Here is an 18,579-nt window from a genome sequence, read left to right as displayed (position 1 = left end):
TGAATTCAGGCTTTGTGATGGCAGGAACTGTGCTGGGTTTTGCTTCCCATCCTACACCTAGCCCTAGCACTATGCCTGGCGTGTCAGAGGCACTTCGTAAATGCCAGTTGAATGAAGGGATCCTGAATGAGGAATAAGGACCAACAGTAGGTGATGACCTACAGTGAGGATACCTCCCTTTTTAAAATATGTTTTCCAAAATAAATTCAGTGCTGTTCAGCAAAAAATCATTCTTCTGCATTCTGCTGTATCTCCCTGAAAAGGCACAGGTAGCACGTGCACACATGGGCACACACACATTAATAGCGTTAATAATTTTAAGACTTCATCTCTTCTACTTTAGAAAGGACAAACTATATGGAATCTAGACATGCTTATTAGCTCAACTTTGGCCCACTTCTTGTTGTTGTTGCTATAGCCTAAAAATTACATGTTATTTCATGTTTAAGAAAAGTAAATAAAGGTAAGATACACTTGAGGCCTGGTTCTGCACACGGGAATGGATAACAGGCTCATTCTGGTTCTTGCAGCTAGATCCAATTGGAGGTTCATTCTGTAAGTGGACAGCATAATACTTTGCTTGTCTTTGACTAGCCTTCTCCATTGTTCCACCGCACTATTCCTGTGTGGAGTATGAGTACCCAGAAAAGAACTAGTCCAAGGATAAAAGTTACTCAGTCTTCAGTTGACAAAGCCATTCCAGTAGTGAGCAGCAAATATCCCAATGTAGAGAGAATGATGAATTCATGTTGCTGAGTCAGGAAATTCCCTGCATGCCGGGTCTCTTGTAACATAGTGTTTAAATTAGGAGCACGTAGGATCCCAAGCACAGTAGATTTTTGCTGGTATAAGAAGAGGTTTTCAAGCAAAGATTCAGAAACAGTTTGATGAAAAGTATCCTATTATAAAAAATAGCTGTTGGGCAAGGAATTAGAAGACATTTCAAGAAACAGGCACGATAACTTTAATCATCAGAAACCACCTATTTCTTCAGGGAAGAAGTCAAGCACCCACCTCACTTTGGCCTACTTCTTCTGATGGTCTCTCCATGTCTGCAGTTTTTTTAGTGAATCTCTTACTAGTTCTTCCTCCTATTCCAGCAACCCTGAGTTTCTGAATTTTTTGTGCTCAATTCCAAAACAGTGCAAGGGAGAGTAGGACAGGCAGCAGTAGGCATCAGGAACCAGACATAACTGGGAAAAATTTAAATGAAGCAAAAGTTGCCTATGTCATGATGGGTGAAAACTTTCTTGCTTTGATTTGCACCTACTAACTAAAAACCATCTAGGGGTGCCTGGGTAGCTCAGTCATTAAGCGTCTGCCTTCGTTGCAGGTCATGATCCCAGGGTCCTGGGATCGAGCTCCACATTGGGCTCCCTGATCAGCAGGAGGCATGCTTCTCCTTCTCGCACTCCCCTTGCGTGTGTTCCCCTTCTCACTATCTCTCTCTGTGTCAAACAAATCATAAAAACAAAACAAAACAAAAAAAAAACTAAAAAACATCTAGCAGAGATTAAAAGATTGTACCTCTATAGGTACAATCTCTTGCCCTTTTACTTTGAAACATGGGCTCTCAGCTAGGACTCCTTGCTATAATTCATCATGTCCAGGACTCACCCTGTTAACCAAGAATTCATCACTTTGATTTGCCCTGTTCTTTTTTTCTTTATTTAAAAATAGATTCCTTAATGCTGAGCTCCTGAGGTCTTTCACATTCTCAAATATCTAACTGCAAACTCTGCTTCTTGGGTCTATAGGAGCCTTAGACTTGGGGGTGCCTCCTTGGTCCGACCAGACCAGATCCTGATTCTTTCATTGTTATGAAAATTATGGGGACCTCAAAAAACAGAGATGAGTCAAAGGGTTTCACTTGCTCTTCTTCACTATCAAATTACCAAAGCTTCTAGAATTCTACTTAAAAGTGGGATTCTTCAACCTTCTGAAAGCTTCTGGGCCTCAACCAGAGCCCACTTCTCTCATGAAGGAGGGCAATTGAAGATGCGCCACGGCTTTGGTAGCGACCGTAGTTCCCGCCGGGTGTGAGTGTCGCCAGCCCCTCCCCCAGGAGACCGTTGCAGTTGGTTGCACCCTGCTCCTCGGCAACCATGTGCGACCGAAAGGCCATGATCAAAAACGCCGACATGTCGGAGGAGATGCAACAGGACTCGGTGGAGTGTGCATCTCAGGCGTTGGAGAAATATAACATAGAGAAGGACATTGCGGCCCATTTAAAAAGGAGTTTGACAAGAAGTACAACCCCACCTGGCACTGCATCGTGGGGAGGAACTTCGGTAGTTATGTGACACATGAAACCAAACACTTCATCTACTTCTACCTGGGCCAAGTGGCCATTCTTCTGTTCAAATCTGGTTAAACGAATGGACTGTGTCACACACCCAGTGATCCATCCAAAACCAAGGACTGCAGCCTAAATTCCAAATACCAGAGACTGAAATCTTCAGCCTTGCCTAGGGGAACACCTCGATCTTTGAACCTTTATTGTGTTGTTTTGTGCAGGGTATTCTCTGTACAGATTTGTTGTGGTTATAAAACAATTAGCAAAACAGCTTACATTTGTATTTATTTTCTATTCCATACTTCTGCCCCATGTTTTTTCTCCTCAAAATCCATTCCTTTCAAATAAATCTGTTGGAGAAGTGAAGGAGGGCAGTTGATAGAGATACTCTCATCTGATCCAAATGGGAGAACTTAGGGTAGAGGAAAGTTGAATATGTGTTCACCTTCTTCTTAATGCTGACAAATGTATGCTAAGACTTGCATTAATGAGTGATTAGTCTCTGAATACTTGAACCTAGTAAAAAATATTGTGGGTCACATTTCGCAAATTTGCCAGGAGTAGGTAACTTAGAATAATGAAGAAGAAAAATCCAGGTTTATGGTTCTGGTTGCCAATTAATCAAAGCCATTTGAAGAGCTAGAAAGATATGCATTCTGACTCTGCCATATTATTTCCACAATCATGGAGAGGAGAAGGAACCAACTTTGTCTATAGTTTTCTCAAGCAGTCTTCATTAATCTTTAAGATTCTTTACCCTTGTTCACAAAGAAACTGGATTCACTCAAAAGTCTATAAATATTGGCAGTGAAATTAATTGGACTCCAGATAACCTAATCCATCTTCCTTCCTTGTTGTCAGTAGAACTGAGAAGGAAGAGGTGTTTTCCTGGTGTGACATTATAGATGTGCACAGGTTTCCATATATTTGAGAAGAAAGAGATATGCTGAGAGGATCACAAAGACTGGAGAGCAACTGAGACCAGTGTTAGTCTGGCAGCCTCAAGACTGTTGTTGGGGAAGAAGTACCGGGCAGCAGCCCAGCCCACTGGTGTTCCAAGGTTTGAAGCACTGGGACCAGGTCCCTCTTTTGTTCATTGGCAGTCACCAGTATTGGCAGCCTAGCTGGTTGCTAAGAGCTAGTAGAATGAGCAGTCTTAGGGATTTGAAGTTGAAGAGGTGAAGAGGAAGGCAACAGGTGGGAGGAGCGCAGTCAGTACAAACTTAACTCTTTCCTGCCAGGATCATGTCAGTGGCAAATAGCCAGAGTCCCTTTATGTGTCCCAACAAAGAACATTCTATCTGATTATCTCAGAAATTCCTAAATAGCCTCTTCTGAAAATGCCCATAAAATCAATGCAATGGAAGGGTAATATATTAATTATGTGAAAGGAATACCTTTCTGGTTTTTATTACTAAAAACATAGGAGATGGGGGGCACCTGGGTGGCTCAGTCAATTAAGCGTGTGCCTTCAGCTAGGGTCATGATCCCGGGGTCCTGGGATCGAGCCCCATGCCAGGCTCCTTGCTTGGCAGGGAATTTGCTTCTCTCTTTCCCACCACCCCTCCCCAAGCTCGTGTTCTCTCTCTCCCTTTGCTCTTTCTCTCAAATAAATAAATAAAATAAATCTTAAAAAAGAAAAAAGAAGGTCTATACATTGTTTATTTTAAAAAAAGCATGTGAGGGACGCCTGGGTGGCTCAGTTGGTTAAGCGGCTGCCTTCGGCTCAGGTCATGATCCCAGGGTCCTGGGATCGAGTCCCGCATCGGGCTCCTTGCTCGGCAGGGAGCCTGCTTCTCTCTCTGCCTCTGCCTGCCTCTCTGTCCGCCTGTGCTCGCTTGCTCTCTCTCCCTCTGTCCCTGACAAATAAATAAATAAAATCTTAAAAAAAAAAAAATAATAAATAAAAAAAGCATGTGAGATAGAACATATACAAGCTATAATGTATAATAGGTGTCTGGCTGTCAATAATCTTTTGTACCTGATTTCCTCCTGGTGTTGAAACATTAAGGCTGAAGAGGAAATCAGCAAGTTTCAAGAAAGCTCTGAGAGAGAGACTTTATTATAAAGGTTAAGTGTCCAGTCAAGCGGTCATGACTGTTAAATAAACACGAAACCTTTCTTGAATTTTTCTGAACTGCTCTGTTTCAGTGTTTTTGCACGTGGTATTGGTATAAGAGACACATGTGTTGTTTTCCCCAACAGTAAAACCAGATTCCGATGGATTCAGGAGAGCAGCTCACAGAAGAACGTGCCTCCCTTTGGTTTGGATGGAGTATATATATCTGAGCCTTGTCCCAGTTACTGCAGTGGCCACGGAGACTGTGTGTCAGGGGTGTGTTTCTGTGACCTGGGGTACACCGGTAAGGCTACAGGCGTGTGTCTGATGGTTCGTTTATAAAATATTCATCTCTTGTTACTGTCTTTCGTGTTGCTTCTTCCAAGGAAATAGATTCCAAGATGATTCTTCTTTAAGTCCTAGTTGTAGGAATTTGCCATCCAGGCACTTGAGGTGCTGAGAGATATTTTATAGTTTTGAGTTACCTAAGGAAAAAAATACACAGTAACACCAATTTCACTCCCTAAAAGAGATTTATTTATTAGTAATAGTGGTAATAGTTAACATTGCTTTCAGCTCTACTTTATGCAGGCACTATAAGTAGTAAGTGCATTTTATATCATCTCACTGAATTCTAACAAAAACCCTGTTCCATAGTACAGACTGTTATTGTCTTGTTTATGTTTGAGGAAACTGAGGCTTAGTACCTCTCCCAAGGACACAGCGAGGAGTTGCTAAAGCCAGGCTTCAGACTCTGGCAAGTCATTCTCTAACACTCAAACCTAAGCTCTTCCTTCACCACTTGGCTACAAGGGACTCTCTGTGCTCTTTACATTGCTTTTTATAAGAACTGTAATTTTACAGCCTGAAATGATAAATCCAAGGCTGCCAAAAGAAAACTTTACAAGAGAGAGATTTTCTGACCACAGTCACCCTTGGCTATAGCTACAAGCAAAAATAAAAAGGGAACTGAGATTAAAGAGTAAAATTGAAGAAAATGTTATAAGCTTCAAAATTTTGTTTAGAGTTTTTCCTAGAGACAACTTCAAAAGGATGCTTCCCAGAGTTTCAGCTCTCTGCCCTTCATCTGGCTTGTGACCAAAGACAAACATATGTCATTGCAGGCCTTCTGTGGGGAGTACTGCCACTCATGGTTTTAGGGTATTTTTTTTTTTAGGTCAGGGATTAACTCTCCTTATTGATCCTCTGATAGAGGGACAACAAAGGAACAAATTTTATGATGAACAAAATCTGTTTTTCAGTTTGCCTACCTCCTCTTGGTAGCAAGAACCATGGAAATGTGTGTTTCCTACTGTCTCTTTACACATGAATAAAAAATTATAGAGGTAGAATAATGTTTTTGGTGATGGTAGTGGTGGCTGTATTTCAGACAGGCAATTGTGGGATACAGACCTCCATGTGGTTTCATGTGCCCCTAACACCTGTGAAAATGCTTTCTTAGCCCGTGCTCTGACTGTACCTTCTAACATGAAACAATTTCAACAAAGCCTCTCTCTCCTATGTATTTCTTTTCTCGGAAGCCGCACAAGGAACCTGTGTGTCTAATGTCCCTAATCACAGTGAGATGTTCGATAGATTTGAGGGGAAGCTCAGCCCTCTGTGGTACAAGATAACTGGGGGCCAGGTTGGAACCGGTTGTGGGACACTTAATGATGGCAAATCTCTCTACTTCAATGGCCCTGGGAAAAGGGAAGCGAGGACTGTCCCTCTGGACACCAGGAATATCAGGTAGAGTTTATTGGTACACTTCTCTATGAACATAGTATTTACCATGCCTTTGGTCTAACTTAAAACTCTTTGTACTGTTATTGAGGATTTACATAATCCATGGTTTCTCTATATACATTCTGATATGTAAAAAAATGCAGCATAACTTAAATAGCATAATAAAATAGTTTCTGCAAAACCACAATTCATTAATCAGCCTACAGACATCACCAAATCTAAAGTATGTCAGCTTGATTTTCTAAACTTCTGTGTTAATATGAAGAGTGTTTTCTATTATGCTTATAGCTTCAACTTTAAATTCTGTGTCCAAGAATTATGTATTCCATTGATTGAAACTTTATTTGTATTCATTTATTAAAAACTGCTCCAGAAATTTAAAATACCTACACTGACACCTGCTGGTAAAATAAATAACTGCTTGGTTTTAAGGTCAAATGAAATAGTATCATGCCTAAAATGAAACTGTGCTTTTCTCATTATTGTCAGTTACAATATTTGAGAATCAGAAGAAAAGAAACTGAAGAACTATTTGGAACTTCTAGACTTGTCCTCACTAAAATCTGGAGTCCTATGTCCCGTTTTATTTCTGCCTTTGATCTCTTTCCCCTTCCTTCTGCGTTCTCACAGAGGAGCACCTGTCGCATAGGCCCTCTCTGTTGGTTTACTATGGACTGAGGCTTAATTTACATCACACTGAATGTCAGCTGTGAAAAAAATTTTTTTAAGATTTTATTTATTTATTTGACACAGAGAGAGAGATCACAAGTAGGCAGAGAGACAGGCAGAGAGAGAGGGGGAAGCAGGCTCCCCGCCGAGCAGAGAGCCCAATGCAGGGCTCGATCCCAGGACCCTGAGATCATGACCCAAGCCAAAGGCAGAGACTTAACTCACTGAGCCACCCAGGCACCCCTCAGCTGTGAAAAATTAAACCTCTGATTCTAAATCAATAATATAGATAATTATGTGGCCCTAAACTAATGTAGCATGAGGTTAGATTTTTCCTCATCCTGAATTTCCAAGAACAGTATTATCTCAATCTAAGGAATGAGCATTTCCATGATTATACTCAATTACATCAAAGTTCACATTGAAGTAAAATTCAGCTGTTTCTTTTTGTTTAAATCATTATTACAGTACAAAATTAGTGGTTATTAAGTAACCATTTCTAAAATGGTTACAGAATTAGGTCGCTATATAATCTATGTAGTTTCTACTTCTCATATGCCATTGGTGCTTAAACGTAATATTTTGGAATTACAGAAGCTTTTTTTTAATGTGTCAAAATGCAAAAGTTCAGTTTCTTCTTCTCTATTTGTAAGTAAACTGAAGTTTGTCCCCTCCTCCCTTACAGACTCGTTCAGTTTTATATACAAATTGGGAGCAAAACTTCAGGGATTACCTGCATCAAACCGAGAGCTAGAAATGAAGGTAAGTCGCTGTATTTCCTTAGAAATTATAGTTACTATGGGTAGATGACTCCTTTTTCTTTCCAAAGTTTGGCCAAGATTTTGTAAGCTGAGATGCTACCCTGAATCATTTCTTCTCTTCTCTTCTCCATCATTAAATGACTAGCTGCATAGAGCCATGATCTTTTAGGTCCCTCATCTAGGTCCTTAAACTGGAAAAGCTTATGGATCATGTCAGAGTATATTTGTTTTGATCACAGTATTTGTTTGTGGTCAGAGTATATTCGTTTTAAGGAATGCTGATCCTTTATAACGTCCAATAGGGAGAAAAAATAGCAGAACATTTTACATTTAGTGTGGGGCTAGAAGCTTGTTTGCAAGGGCATTACTGAATGCACATCAGACTCTACTTCGTGCCCATAAAGGTTCTGGGGGTACTAGCATCCTTTGGTAGAAAGAACAGTTCTTGGCAGTGATAAACCTTAAATTTTACTAAGCACCTATTATATGCAAGGTACTGTTCCAAGTGTTTTATCTGTTAATCCATTTCATCTTCATCATACCTCATTGCCATAGGTATTATTAGTCCTATTTCACAGATGTAGAAACTGAGGCACAGGTAGATCAAGTAACCTAGCCAAGATCATGTACTCTGTAAGTGGATGAGCAGGGATTCAAACTACAGAGGCTCATTCCAGAATGGACGCCTTAACCACCCACATCCTGCGTCTCTCCTTGGCCAGACCTCTGCTTTCTCTAGGCTTCCATGCCATCTTCTGCCTCTGTGATACAGTTCTAAAAGAAATGCAAAAGGCTTATAGCATATATTAGTAGCCTCCTGGAGCCCTACAGACTGGGGATGCCCTAAGGAACCCTGAAGGCGAGTTTTCCTAGCACAAAACCCCTGGGCTTCTCAGATGGGGCCTCCTCCAAAACTTGATCTCATGAATGGTATGTGACAAGTTGTGTAGCTTCTGAGTTTGTTATTATCTCAGGCACGACTGTGTGTAACATGCTGGCCTAAACCGTCCCTGTTAATCAGTGGAGCTGCTGAGAGCTCAATGACCGATCCAACATGTCCTCGGCCGTATTATTGCTGACTGAAAGCTTGCATGACTTTTTCTGAATATGTTAGTACTTTTAGTCTAGTAATTGTCCAGATCATTGATTTACTGAAGCAGCAGTCTAGAAACTTCTACAGACCCATTTTGTGTTCCCTAATCTCTTCAACAAATGTCTCTTCAAGAGTCTGCTCTAAGCCACACATGTTCTAGGCTGTGGATACCATGTCCCCAAACGTCTGACACAGCAGTCACAATGAGCGAGGCGATGCTGCTATCACAAATAGCCCTCGAAATCTCAATGGGTTGAAACAGGAAAGATTTCTTCTTTCTGCTACATTTTCATCGAGGCTCATTTGAGGTTCTCCTTCCAGCACCCAGGATGGATGCTGGGTAGATTCTGGATGTTGCCCGCCATGTGGCAGTGGGAAAGAGAGAGTGCGTCACAGGGGACTAGAGGTCCAAACCACCACAGGCCAAAAGGGGAAGAAGAACCAGAGTGGCCCTCATACCACAGCAGATAAAATCCAGGCCCCGAAGGGCTCTTTGCTCCTCGTGAGAGGAGTCAGAAAACACACAAATAAGCAAGATGTTAGATTGATGGTTAGACGGAAATAAGCTGATGAGATGGACAGCTGTTGGCTGAGAGATGTGATCTAGATAAAGCGGTCTGGGAGGGGTCTCACTGAGGAAGTAACATTTAAATTGAAATCTAAAGGATGGAAAGGAGCCAGCAACATGATGAGACCAGGGAGAGTTTTCCAGTCAGAAGCAGCAGCAGAGGCCACGAAGTGGAAAAGAATTGTGATATTGGCGAACAAAAGGAAGGCTGGTATGGCTTGGGACTCATGGAGAACGAGGGGCAGGAGCCCAGGCATTTGGGGCCTTGCTAGCTACGGTAGGGAGATGGGATGTGAGTCCACGGGTCATGGACACCAGCTGAAGGCCTTGAACCCAGGGGACAACATCATCTGATTTAAATTTTTACAAGCTCGACCCACAAAAATAATAAGTAGTTCAAAACACAGAAGTATTTCTAGAACACATGCTCCGCCCATGCAGAGGTGGGAACTTTGAGGTGTACAGACGACAGGGTCCTGTCCTGACGATCTTATTTTCTGATTGGAGAGGTAGAGCATGTTAACATTTTCTTTAACCTCTGTAATAAAATTACTATAAAATACTGGGTGGTTGGAACTGTGTAGCAATTATGTACATGACTCTTCTAAAAATTATAGATCCTTGGATATGAACTTTAAAAAAAAAAAAAACTGACCAGAATAGACTAGGAAACATCCACCTGTCATAGAGATGAAGTTCTGCTCGACACTTAACCTCTGACTGCAAATGCTGTTGCTTGTCCTGCCGGGTACATTCCCTGAGGACCCGTTTAGGAACAAGCAACTTCTTCTCCACTACCCTTGAGCTGTTTTCTTGAACTCCTTGCTAGCCATGTAATTCACATCCCACAGGCATTTCTCAGTCTTTTATTGAAAACTGGTTGTTAAAATGTAAATCTGCCTAAATCCTTGAACCAATCTCTTCCAGCTGATGAAAGTACAGATTTTTCTTTTTCTTTTTTTTTTAACTTACTCAAGCTGAAGCCTTAATTTACATATTTGGAATTAAAATCAAAATTAGGCTATTTTCAATAAGACTGGGCAGAACGCAGATGGGGTTGTAATTTAAAAAGAGAAATGTGGTACATGCCCGAAACACTCGGGAGATGAGCTAAAATGGCTTGCTTTTATTTTTCAGATGTGCAGTGTGTCAGATGACCCAGCTAATGGGGCTCGGCAATTTATATGAAATAGAGATACTGCTGTTTCCCTTTCTTGCATTCCGCCATTGTTTCAGACTTCTGGGAGGCCCTCCTTTATTGTCCTTTGGGATTGGCCCTCCTTTATTGTCCTAATCTCTGCAGACCTGGTTGTGTCCCTCCTAAAAAAGCTACTGAGAAGGACTGCAAACAGAAACAAAACAGAATATGGACCCCTTGAGTCCTGCTTCTCATGTACACTTGATCCTCTAGGGAGCTTTCAAAGGCAAGTTCTGAGTCAGCAGGACTAGGGATGTTATGCTGCATAATGAATGACTCCAAAACTGAGTGGCTTAGCACAAGAAACAGCAGTTATCTTCTAGTTTCTGAGTCAGGAATTCAGGAGCAACTGAGCTGGGTGGTCCTGACTGAGGATTTTGCATAAAGTTGCAGCCAGGGTAAAAGCCAGGAGAAGGGGCCGTCATGGAAAGACCCAAGCAGGGCTGGAGGATCTATTTCCAAGATGCTCACTTACATGGCTGATAGAAAGAGGCCTCAGTTTCCCATTGGGTGGGCCTGTCCATAGGCTGCTTGAGCGTCATCCCTACTACCTGTCAGTCGGCTTTCCTCAGAGTAAGAGATCCATGAGAAAGACACAAGGACGAATGTGCAAAGCCTTTTATGGCCTAGTCTCAAAAGTTACACACTGTCACTCCTACCCTATTCTATGTATTGCATGCAAGTTACTAAGTTCAGCTGCATCCCAAAAAAGGGGGAAATTAAACTCCACTTTTTAAAGGGAAGAGTGTCAAAGAATTTGTGGATGTGTTTTATAATCACCACAGGCAGGGCCTGTTACCAGGTGACGCAGGTGCTGGTTCTTGGACCATACTTTGAGTAGAAGGTACTAGAAAGGACTAGCCAATGAGATTTTATTCTCATGATGCTTCCTTTCTGGTACCTTTCTAAAGGTAATCTACATTTAGAATAATCTAAATTATTCTCTATTCTCTCTTTCTCTCCCTCTCTCTCTCTCTTTCCCATCTTATTAAATATAAACCATATGAACACAGATTAATAGCCACAAGAAAAACTAAATTTTGAACTGTCTGGCTTTCTCAGCCACCCAAATTCACATTAAAAACCAATAGGACATATTTCGAGCAAACATCAAAGGTTGGAGACTGGAGTTCCTCCAGAAGTTCCTCAGCTTAACTAGAATAACGACTAGAAACAGACTACCTTCCATTTTCCGCATGAACTTTACTGTGACTCTCTTCCTCCAACTTATGGGTCTACAGCCACCCACTGAAGCTTTAACTGCCAATCTCTACACTTAGATTTGTCATGCTCTCTCCCCAGAGAGTTGCTATTCTTTGTGCTGTCTTTATCCTCTCATTATAAATGATGGTTTCTTCTATTTTAAATACAGTAAGATTAATTCTCCTGAGAGTTCTAATTTTTTGCGTATTAGTCATTGTTGTTCCTGGCATCCTCCTTGTCAGATGCGGTGACAATAATCCCATGTGCTAACAATTAGCCTTAAAAGGCTGTCTTTGGGTTCTGTATTTTATCCTAATAGTTCCTGAAACTTAATTTTAGTAAACTCTTTGTTGCCCAGCATGATAAAGGGATTGAGATATTCCCACAGTCAGTAATGGGGAAATTAGAAAGTTATCATATATTTCATGAATGATTTAAAACCTTTTTCTGAAAAGGTTAAGATATAACAATAAGATATAAAGGTTAAGATATAAATTAGTGTAACAAATACAACTTTCCTGAACATAATTTCTGTGAATACTCAAAGTACTTCAGTATCTCCAGTCATAATTATGAGTATGTGGTGCCAGTTGTACGAATAGGCAGTTAGATGCCCAGAAAGCCCTCTGCTCCTCCCATCAATAACAACAGATAGATAGATAAGTAGATATCCTGTTGATTCCCATCATTAGCAATTTTTTTTCTTTTTGCATTCAACCTTACCTATTCCCTGTCCCCTCTTTTAAAATAAAAAATGTTTCGGGATACCTGGGTGGCTCAGTCAGTTAAGCGTCTGACTCTTGATCTCAGCTCAAGTCTTGATCTCGGGGTCCTGAGTTTCAGAGCCCCATGTTGGGTTCCATCCTGGGTGTGGAGCCTACTTTTTAAAAAAAACAATAATTAAAATTTTAAAAGTTTCCAGGGGAGGTAGCAGGGGCAGTGTAGATGGTCCTATAACTTGAATGTGCAGGTCACTAAATCATGTCACTATGGTAATAGGTGGAGGAGGGACATTGGGTAGATGGGGGTGGATAGAGAGGGCAAGATTGACACAGAAAGGAGAGTAGAACTAATACTGAAGGGGAGTGAATTTTCTGCTTTGCTATTTATTTTACTTCTTTTAAGATTTTTATTTTATTTTTATTTATTTGTCAGAGAGAGAGTGAAATCACAAGCAGGGGGAGTAACAGGCAGAGGAAGAAGCAGGCTCCCCACTGAACAAGGAGCCTGATGCAGGACTTGATCCCAGGACCCTGGCATCATGACCTGAGCTGAAGGCAGACGCTTAACCCACTGAGCCACCCAGGTGTCCCCCCTGCTTTGCTATTTAGTAATGTGACCTCATTCCAGCTTCAGTAACCAAAGCCTGACAAAGGATGAAGGGCCAGTGAAAGGATCCTCCCATGTAACAGAATTCCATATTGGGCCCTGCTTACTGTCTGGTGCTTCGGCAGGAAAAAAGCCCTACTTGATTTGTGCTGGGGAAATTGAGATATTTCTTCTGAGTGTATAATAATGAGATGAGAATTGATAATGTTCCGGACAGAATCTAAAATTCAAATACATGATCTGCTGTGGATTTTTATGTCCCCCTTACCAACCCACTCATCACTCATACAAAGCTGAGTAGTCTTTAAAAGAGCTTATGTTTTTTCTTTTTTTTTTTTTTTCCTTCTTCATCTTCCATTTCCTGGGAGTTGGTGCACTAGAAACTGTCAAGGAATTGATGAGCCTTCAGGTCTACTAATTCATTCCTAGGAAGTTAGATGAATGTGCCCTCATTCTGTGAGATGCAATTTGAAGTTTCTGCTGCAGTCTTGCCATTTAAAAAATACTGTTCCTTGCCCTTTTTTGCCTCCAGGAAAGCTGTCCAAGTAACTGGATTTATGTCTTTTAACTCAGGGCTTGTTGTTCAGTATTCAAATGACAACGGGATACTCTGGCACTTGCTTCGAGAGTTGGACTTCATGTCATTTCTGGAGCCACAGATCATTTCCATTGACCTGCCACGGGAGGCTAAGACCCCCGCCACAGCTTTTCGATGGTGGCAGCCTCAACATGGCAAGTTTCCGCTCCCTCCACTCTTCCCAGTGGCCTTGAGAGCATACGGTTAAAGGCGCGTTGTACCGTATGCTTTGTAATTTGCTGTCCATTTCCTAGACAATTTGATTTAAAAGCATAGTCATAAATATATTCATATGGCTGGATAACAAACTTCCTCTAACTGCCTTTATTCATCGGATTTCAGGAAAGCATTCAGCCCAGTGGGCCTTGGATGATGTCCTTATAGGAATGAATGACAGCTCTCAAACTGGGTTTCAAGACAAATTTGACGGCTCCATAGATTTGCAAGCCAGCTGGTACCGAATACAAGGAGGTCAAGTCGGTATTGACTGTCTCTCCATGGATACTGCTCTGATATTCACTGAAAACATAGGTATATATTTTCACCAGCTAAAGGGAGAGTATTTCATTAACTAGAGGACTAAATTAACTAAAGCCCAAGAGGAGACTCCCTAATGCAAAACTGTATACCTAACTGCCTGGGCTGAGGGAGATTCTGGGAAAAAAAGGAGCTGGGTTGACCTCTAAGAGAACTTGGTGCGTCTAGCGGCCGCTTGCCTTTGAACTGTCCTCCTTGCATGATCTAATAAGGTTTCCTCAAAGCAGAGCAATAAAATCTCTCTCGGAAGACATTCCCGTGTCTCGTAATTTGCAGAACTGGCAGATAGAAGACTCTCCAAGATAGTCACGCTTTTCAAATTAGCAGCCTTTCGCGGGTCTAAGCCTCTGCTAACCAAATGAAAGCAGTTATTGCGGGAGCAAAAGTCGCTTCAGATAAGACAGGGTTCTTGTTTGCTCCTGAACATGTTCGTTCCAAGCACAAATGCCCAATAGCAAAGAGAGGACCATTAAATGCTACTACTCAACTTCTTCTTCATTTTTTTTTTTTTTTTTTTTTTTTTTTGCAGGAAAACCTCGTTACGCCGAGACCTGGGACTTCCACGTGTCAGCATCGACCTTCTTGCAGTTTGAAATGAGCATGGGCTGCAGCAAGCCCTTCAGCGAGGCCCACAGCGTCCAGCTCCAGTATTCTCTGAACAATGGCAGGGACTGGCATCTGGTCACCGAGGAGTGTGTGCCTCCCACCATTGGCTGCCTGCACTACACAGAAAGTTCCGTGTACACCTCAGAAAGATTCCAGAATTGGAAGCGGATCACCGTTTACCTTCCACTCTCCACCATGTGAGAATTGCCGTGTGGCTTCATTTCAGAACTCTAGGTTCCTGTCACCTCATGTGAAAATAATTGTGATTCCGCTTGGCAATTCTGTGACGCTCTCACGATAATTATGCCGGAAGTCTGCGTGGAGCGGGTGGGGAGAGGGGACGAACAAGGCACTTGGGGTTGCAATTTTATAACGTGTTAATGAGTTCCAAAAGTTTTACGGGTCTGAACTTTCCTGTTCTCTGGCAACAAGAAGCCTGCCCACCAGAGCCAGTTGTACAAGTAGTCCTGTTCTGTTGTAAAAATACGTTATCTACCCAACAACCAGAGTGATATTTGTTCACGTGAAGCAGTATGTGAAATCATCACACATGGAAGAATAGTAGCCTTAGTTTCTTTATTTTATTTTATTTGTTTTTTTGACAGAGAGAGAGACAGCGAGAGAGGGAACACAAGCCAGGGAGTGGGAGAGGGAGAAGCAGGCTTCCCGCCAAGCAGGGAGCCCGATGCGGGGCTCGATCCCAGGACCCTGGGATCATGACCTGAGCTGAAGGCAGAGACCTAATGACTGAGCCACCCAGGCGCCCCTCTTTTTTGTTTTGTTTTGTTTTTTTCTTTATTTTCAGTACCACAGTAAGAGTAAAAAGATGGTTCCTTCAAAATGTTCATATTGTTTTTACATCTCTCTTCCCCTCCCTGGCATTTCAGACCATATTCAAGACGTGTATTCGGGCTTACAGCAGGCTCCCAGGTTTGCAGTTTAGGCATTGGGATAATTTGGAGATCTTTCTAGGAACCGGTGTGTCCCGAGGTGCCTGGTTAGAGAGCGTGCCATCCTGGGACTGCTCCCCTCAAATTCCCACCTTGCCCTGCCACTGCTGTGTTTTGGAATTCAGCCATGTTGGCCTCTGCAGGCTGCGTTTACCAGGCTCCTGTTGTCTGCTGGCTCCCAGATAGATTTAGTGGCAGAACCTGGTGCAATAATCAGAGTGGAAACAGAGATAAAACAGGGTATCCCTTCCCTTCCCTTTCTGTCTCAAGAGCATCTTGGCTAACTTCAGTGGCTCCCATCCCCAAAGAGGGCCCCCCCCCACCGGGATTCTGGCCCCTGGACACCAGCCAACAGTGTCCCTCCAGCTTCGGACTTGTAGCAGCGTCCCAAATTTGCTCAATTCTGGTCTCCTCGCCGCCCCTGTTGGCTTCTCAGCTCTGGCACTAACCTTCAGCTCCTTGTATTAAATGCTCGCTAGAATTAAATACTCATAGTGGTTTCCATGTTGCTGATTCGATTCTGATTCAGAGATGAAACACCAAATGGCAGGGGAAAAATGCAGGAAACCAGAGCATTTTAGCGTTGAAGCTAAACGCTGCGGATGCCCCGAGCTTTAAAGAGTGCTTACTGGTAGCTCATTTATTCGCTTTATTTTTATTCAACAAACACTTATTGAATATCTACTGTGTTTTAGAACTCTATTACAAAATTAACAAACTGATGCCAGCATCCAAAGATCTTATTTGGGACACTGGGCACCTCAGCAGTTATTTATGATATAAAATGGTGACGTTGCTAGTACCCAGGGATGTTACTGAAATGCGGGGTGGGATACTACCTGAGTTTAGGGGGACTGAGGGAACTTCCTGGAGGGGCCCATCTCTGAACTGAATAGCAAGTCGAGCCTGTCCTGGTAAAGAGGGCATGTGGGAAGGGAAGACATTCTGCAGGGTGGCCTGGACATTCCATTTTTTGGGGAATCACTGGAAGGGTGTTCTGTGGAGTGAATCACTGGAAGGGTGTTCTGTGGAGTGGTGACGGGATTCGATTTCCACTTTAAAGCCACCACACCTGCAGCTGTGCTGCACGGAGGGAGAATCTGTGTCTGGAAACAAGAGCACTGGAAATGTTGCTGTTGACATTCAACTTCAAGGAGACTGGGTTCCACGTTCCAAACAAGTGACTCCCCCACTTCGGCTTTGTAGTCTGTTTCTAAGTTAGAGACTGTTACCGTGGTTTGGCCCAGGCTGCGTATATTTCTGGATAAGGTGATCTGACAGTGTAGTCCAAAGAGCAGATTACAAATGGAATGGAAAATGTGGGCGTGCCTCACATGGTTCTGGCCCTCACCTTTCGGCAGCCAGACCTCAGGCACCATCATGGAGGCAGAACTTCCCTGGGGTTTCCATTTCCTGTCTCAGAAACCATTTAGGGACAGTAGTGCCGGGACCTCATTTCCTCGTGCTTTTCCTCGTGCTTCTCATCCGTTCTGCCTCTTTCCTCGTCCTGAATGGCAGGAAAAGCCTGAACGCAAAACCCCAAATTTGGCGCGTGGTTCAAACACACAATAAATAACTAGTCCAAGATAACTTTCCCATCACGGACGTGTTAGGAGGCATCTGTATGAAAGGAAGGGTGACATATTTACAAAGCATGTTTTCTACTCTGTCGGTGGTGGGTTCATCAGGAAAGAACATCCAACACTTGGTGTGAGAACTAAGTGTCTCCAAGAAGAGGGAAGGAGAACTTGGAGGAGGGCTCTTCAGAGGGAAAGGGGAGTTAAAGGAAATGTTCTCCGGCTTTCAAGGATGCCTGTCGAACCAAGTATGTTTTCTTTGGTTAGGTCTCCCAGGACCCGGTTTAGATGGATTCAGTCCAACTACACTGTGGGGGCTGACACGTGGGCTATTGATAATGTTGCGCTGGCTTCGGGCTGCCCCTGGCTGTGCTCCGGAAGAGGAATCTGCGATGCCGGACGCTGTGTGTAAGTCCATAAAACCGGCAGTTTCTTTGTTTAGGACGCAAAGGCAGAAATGGCTTTCGAACTCACGACAAATAATGCCTTTCCTCCCCTCCTTCTTCTCTCTTAGGTGTGACCGGGGCTTTGGAGGAGCCTACTGTGTGCCCCTTGTTCCTCTGCCCTCGATTCTTAAGGATGATTTCAACGGGAACCTACATCCCGACCTTTGGCCTGAAGTATATGGTGCCGAGAGGGGGAACCTGAATGGTGAAACCATCAAATCGGGAACATCGCTCATTTTTAAAGGGGTCAGATAAGATTCTACTTCTATACTCTGCTATTGGGATTCCTTCCTTCCCTTACTGCTCCACACAAATGTGTTTGTGAACCGGCTCAGATAGTGTATTACTTTATACGAAGCTGTTGTCTTCTAGCCCAGACCACGTTTCCTCCTCTGTTCGCCATCATCATTTTTCAGGATCACTTAGGCATAAAATCTTTCCTCTGCTTTGATGATCAGACCCCTGTTACTTTCTGCTGCAATTATATACATATATATGTATATATGCATGCACACACACATGAATTATGCATATGCAATTTCTAGTATCTTCTAGAATGTAGCATTTTCTGTGTTATTGAATATATAACTTAGAGAACTGTAAAAAATGATTTTAGAAAAGGGCTTTGCTTTTTCCTTTCTTTCTTTTTTCCTTTTCCTCCAGCCAATAAAACCCTTTGGTGACTTTAAGAAAACCAAACATTGGAGTCAAGTGAAATAGCATTCTCAAACATTGTTAGTCTATTTTTGTGTTTCAACCTAGATGTTTGCTGAAAAAGAGTTAAGCAGTTGTGCGAAGTGCTGTACTGGTTGTACTGTACCTTCCCCTGTGAATACAGGCTGTATCCCATCTCTCCCACCATGGGGAAGTCGGCTAATACAGGGTGTGCGAGTGAAATCTATCACAAAAATCTGCATGGGCCCCTGTACAACCTTCATGATTAACATCCAATGCTTAGAAAATT

General features: G+C 42.6%; 1 protein-coding gene and 1 pseudogene across 2 annotated transcripts in view; both read left to right on the top strand.

The window, feature by feature from the left end:
• The window catches only part of RELN (reelin), a 499,373-nt gene that overhangs the window by 400,155 nt on the left and 80,639 nt on the right, over window positions 1-18,579 (top strand). For both annotated transcript variants that reach the window (XM_032873314.1, XM_032873313.1), the window contains exons 29-36: window positions 4,502-4,659; window positions 5,897-6,104; window positions 7,456-7,532; window positions 13,496-13,654; window positions 13,842-14,030; window positions 14,566-14,839; window positions 17,437-17,577; window positions 17,684-17,861. In XM_032873314.1, coding sequence (XP_032729205.1) covers window positions 4,502-4,659; window positions 5,897-6,104; window positions 7,456-7,532; window positions 13,496-13,654; window positions 13,842-14,030; window positions 14,566-14,839; window positions 17,437-17,577; window positions 17,684-17,861 — 1,384 coding nt within the window. The remainder of the gene's footprint in view (window positions 1-4,501; window positions 4,660-5,896; window positions 6,105-7,455; window positions 7,533-13,495; window positions 13,655-13,841; window positions 14,031-14,565; window positions 14,840-17,436; window positions 17,578-17,683; window positions 17,862-18,579) is intronic.
• Window positions 2,072-2,568, top strand: LOC116876906 (annotated as a pseudogene).

This window comes from Lontra canadensis, unplaced genomic scaffold (assembly GCF_010015895.1).
Source record: "Lontra canadensis isolate GAN:19392208 unplaced genomic scaffold, GSC_riverotter_1.0 scaffold48, whole genome shotgun sequence".
Taxonomy (NCBI): domain Eukaryota; kingdom Metazoa; phylum Chordata; class Mammalia; order Carnivora; family Mustelidae; genus Lontra; species Lontra canadensis.
The sequence above is the reverse complement of the archived record's forward strand: the minus strand, read 5'-3'. Positions and strand labels throughout refer to the sequence as shown.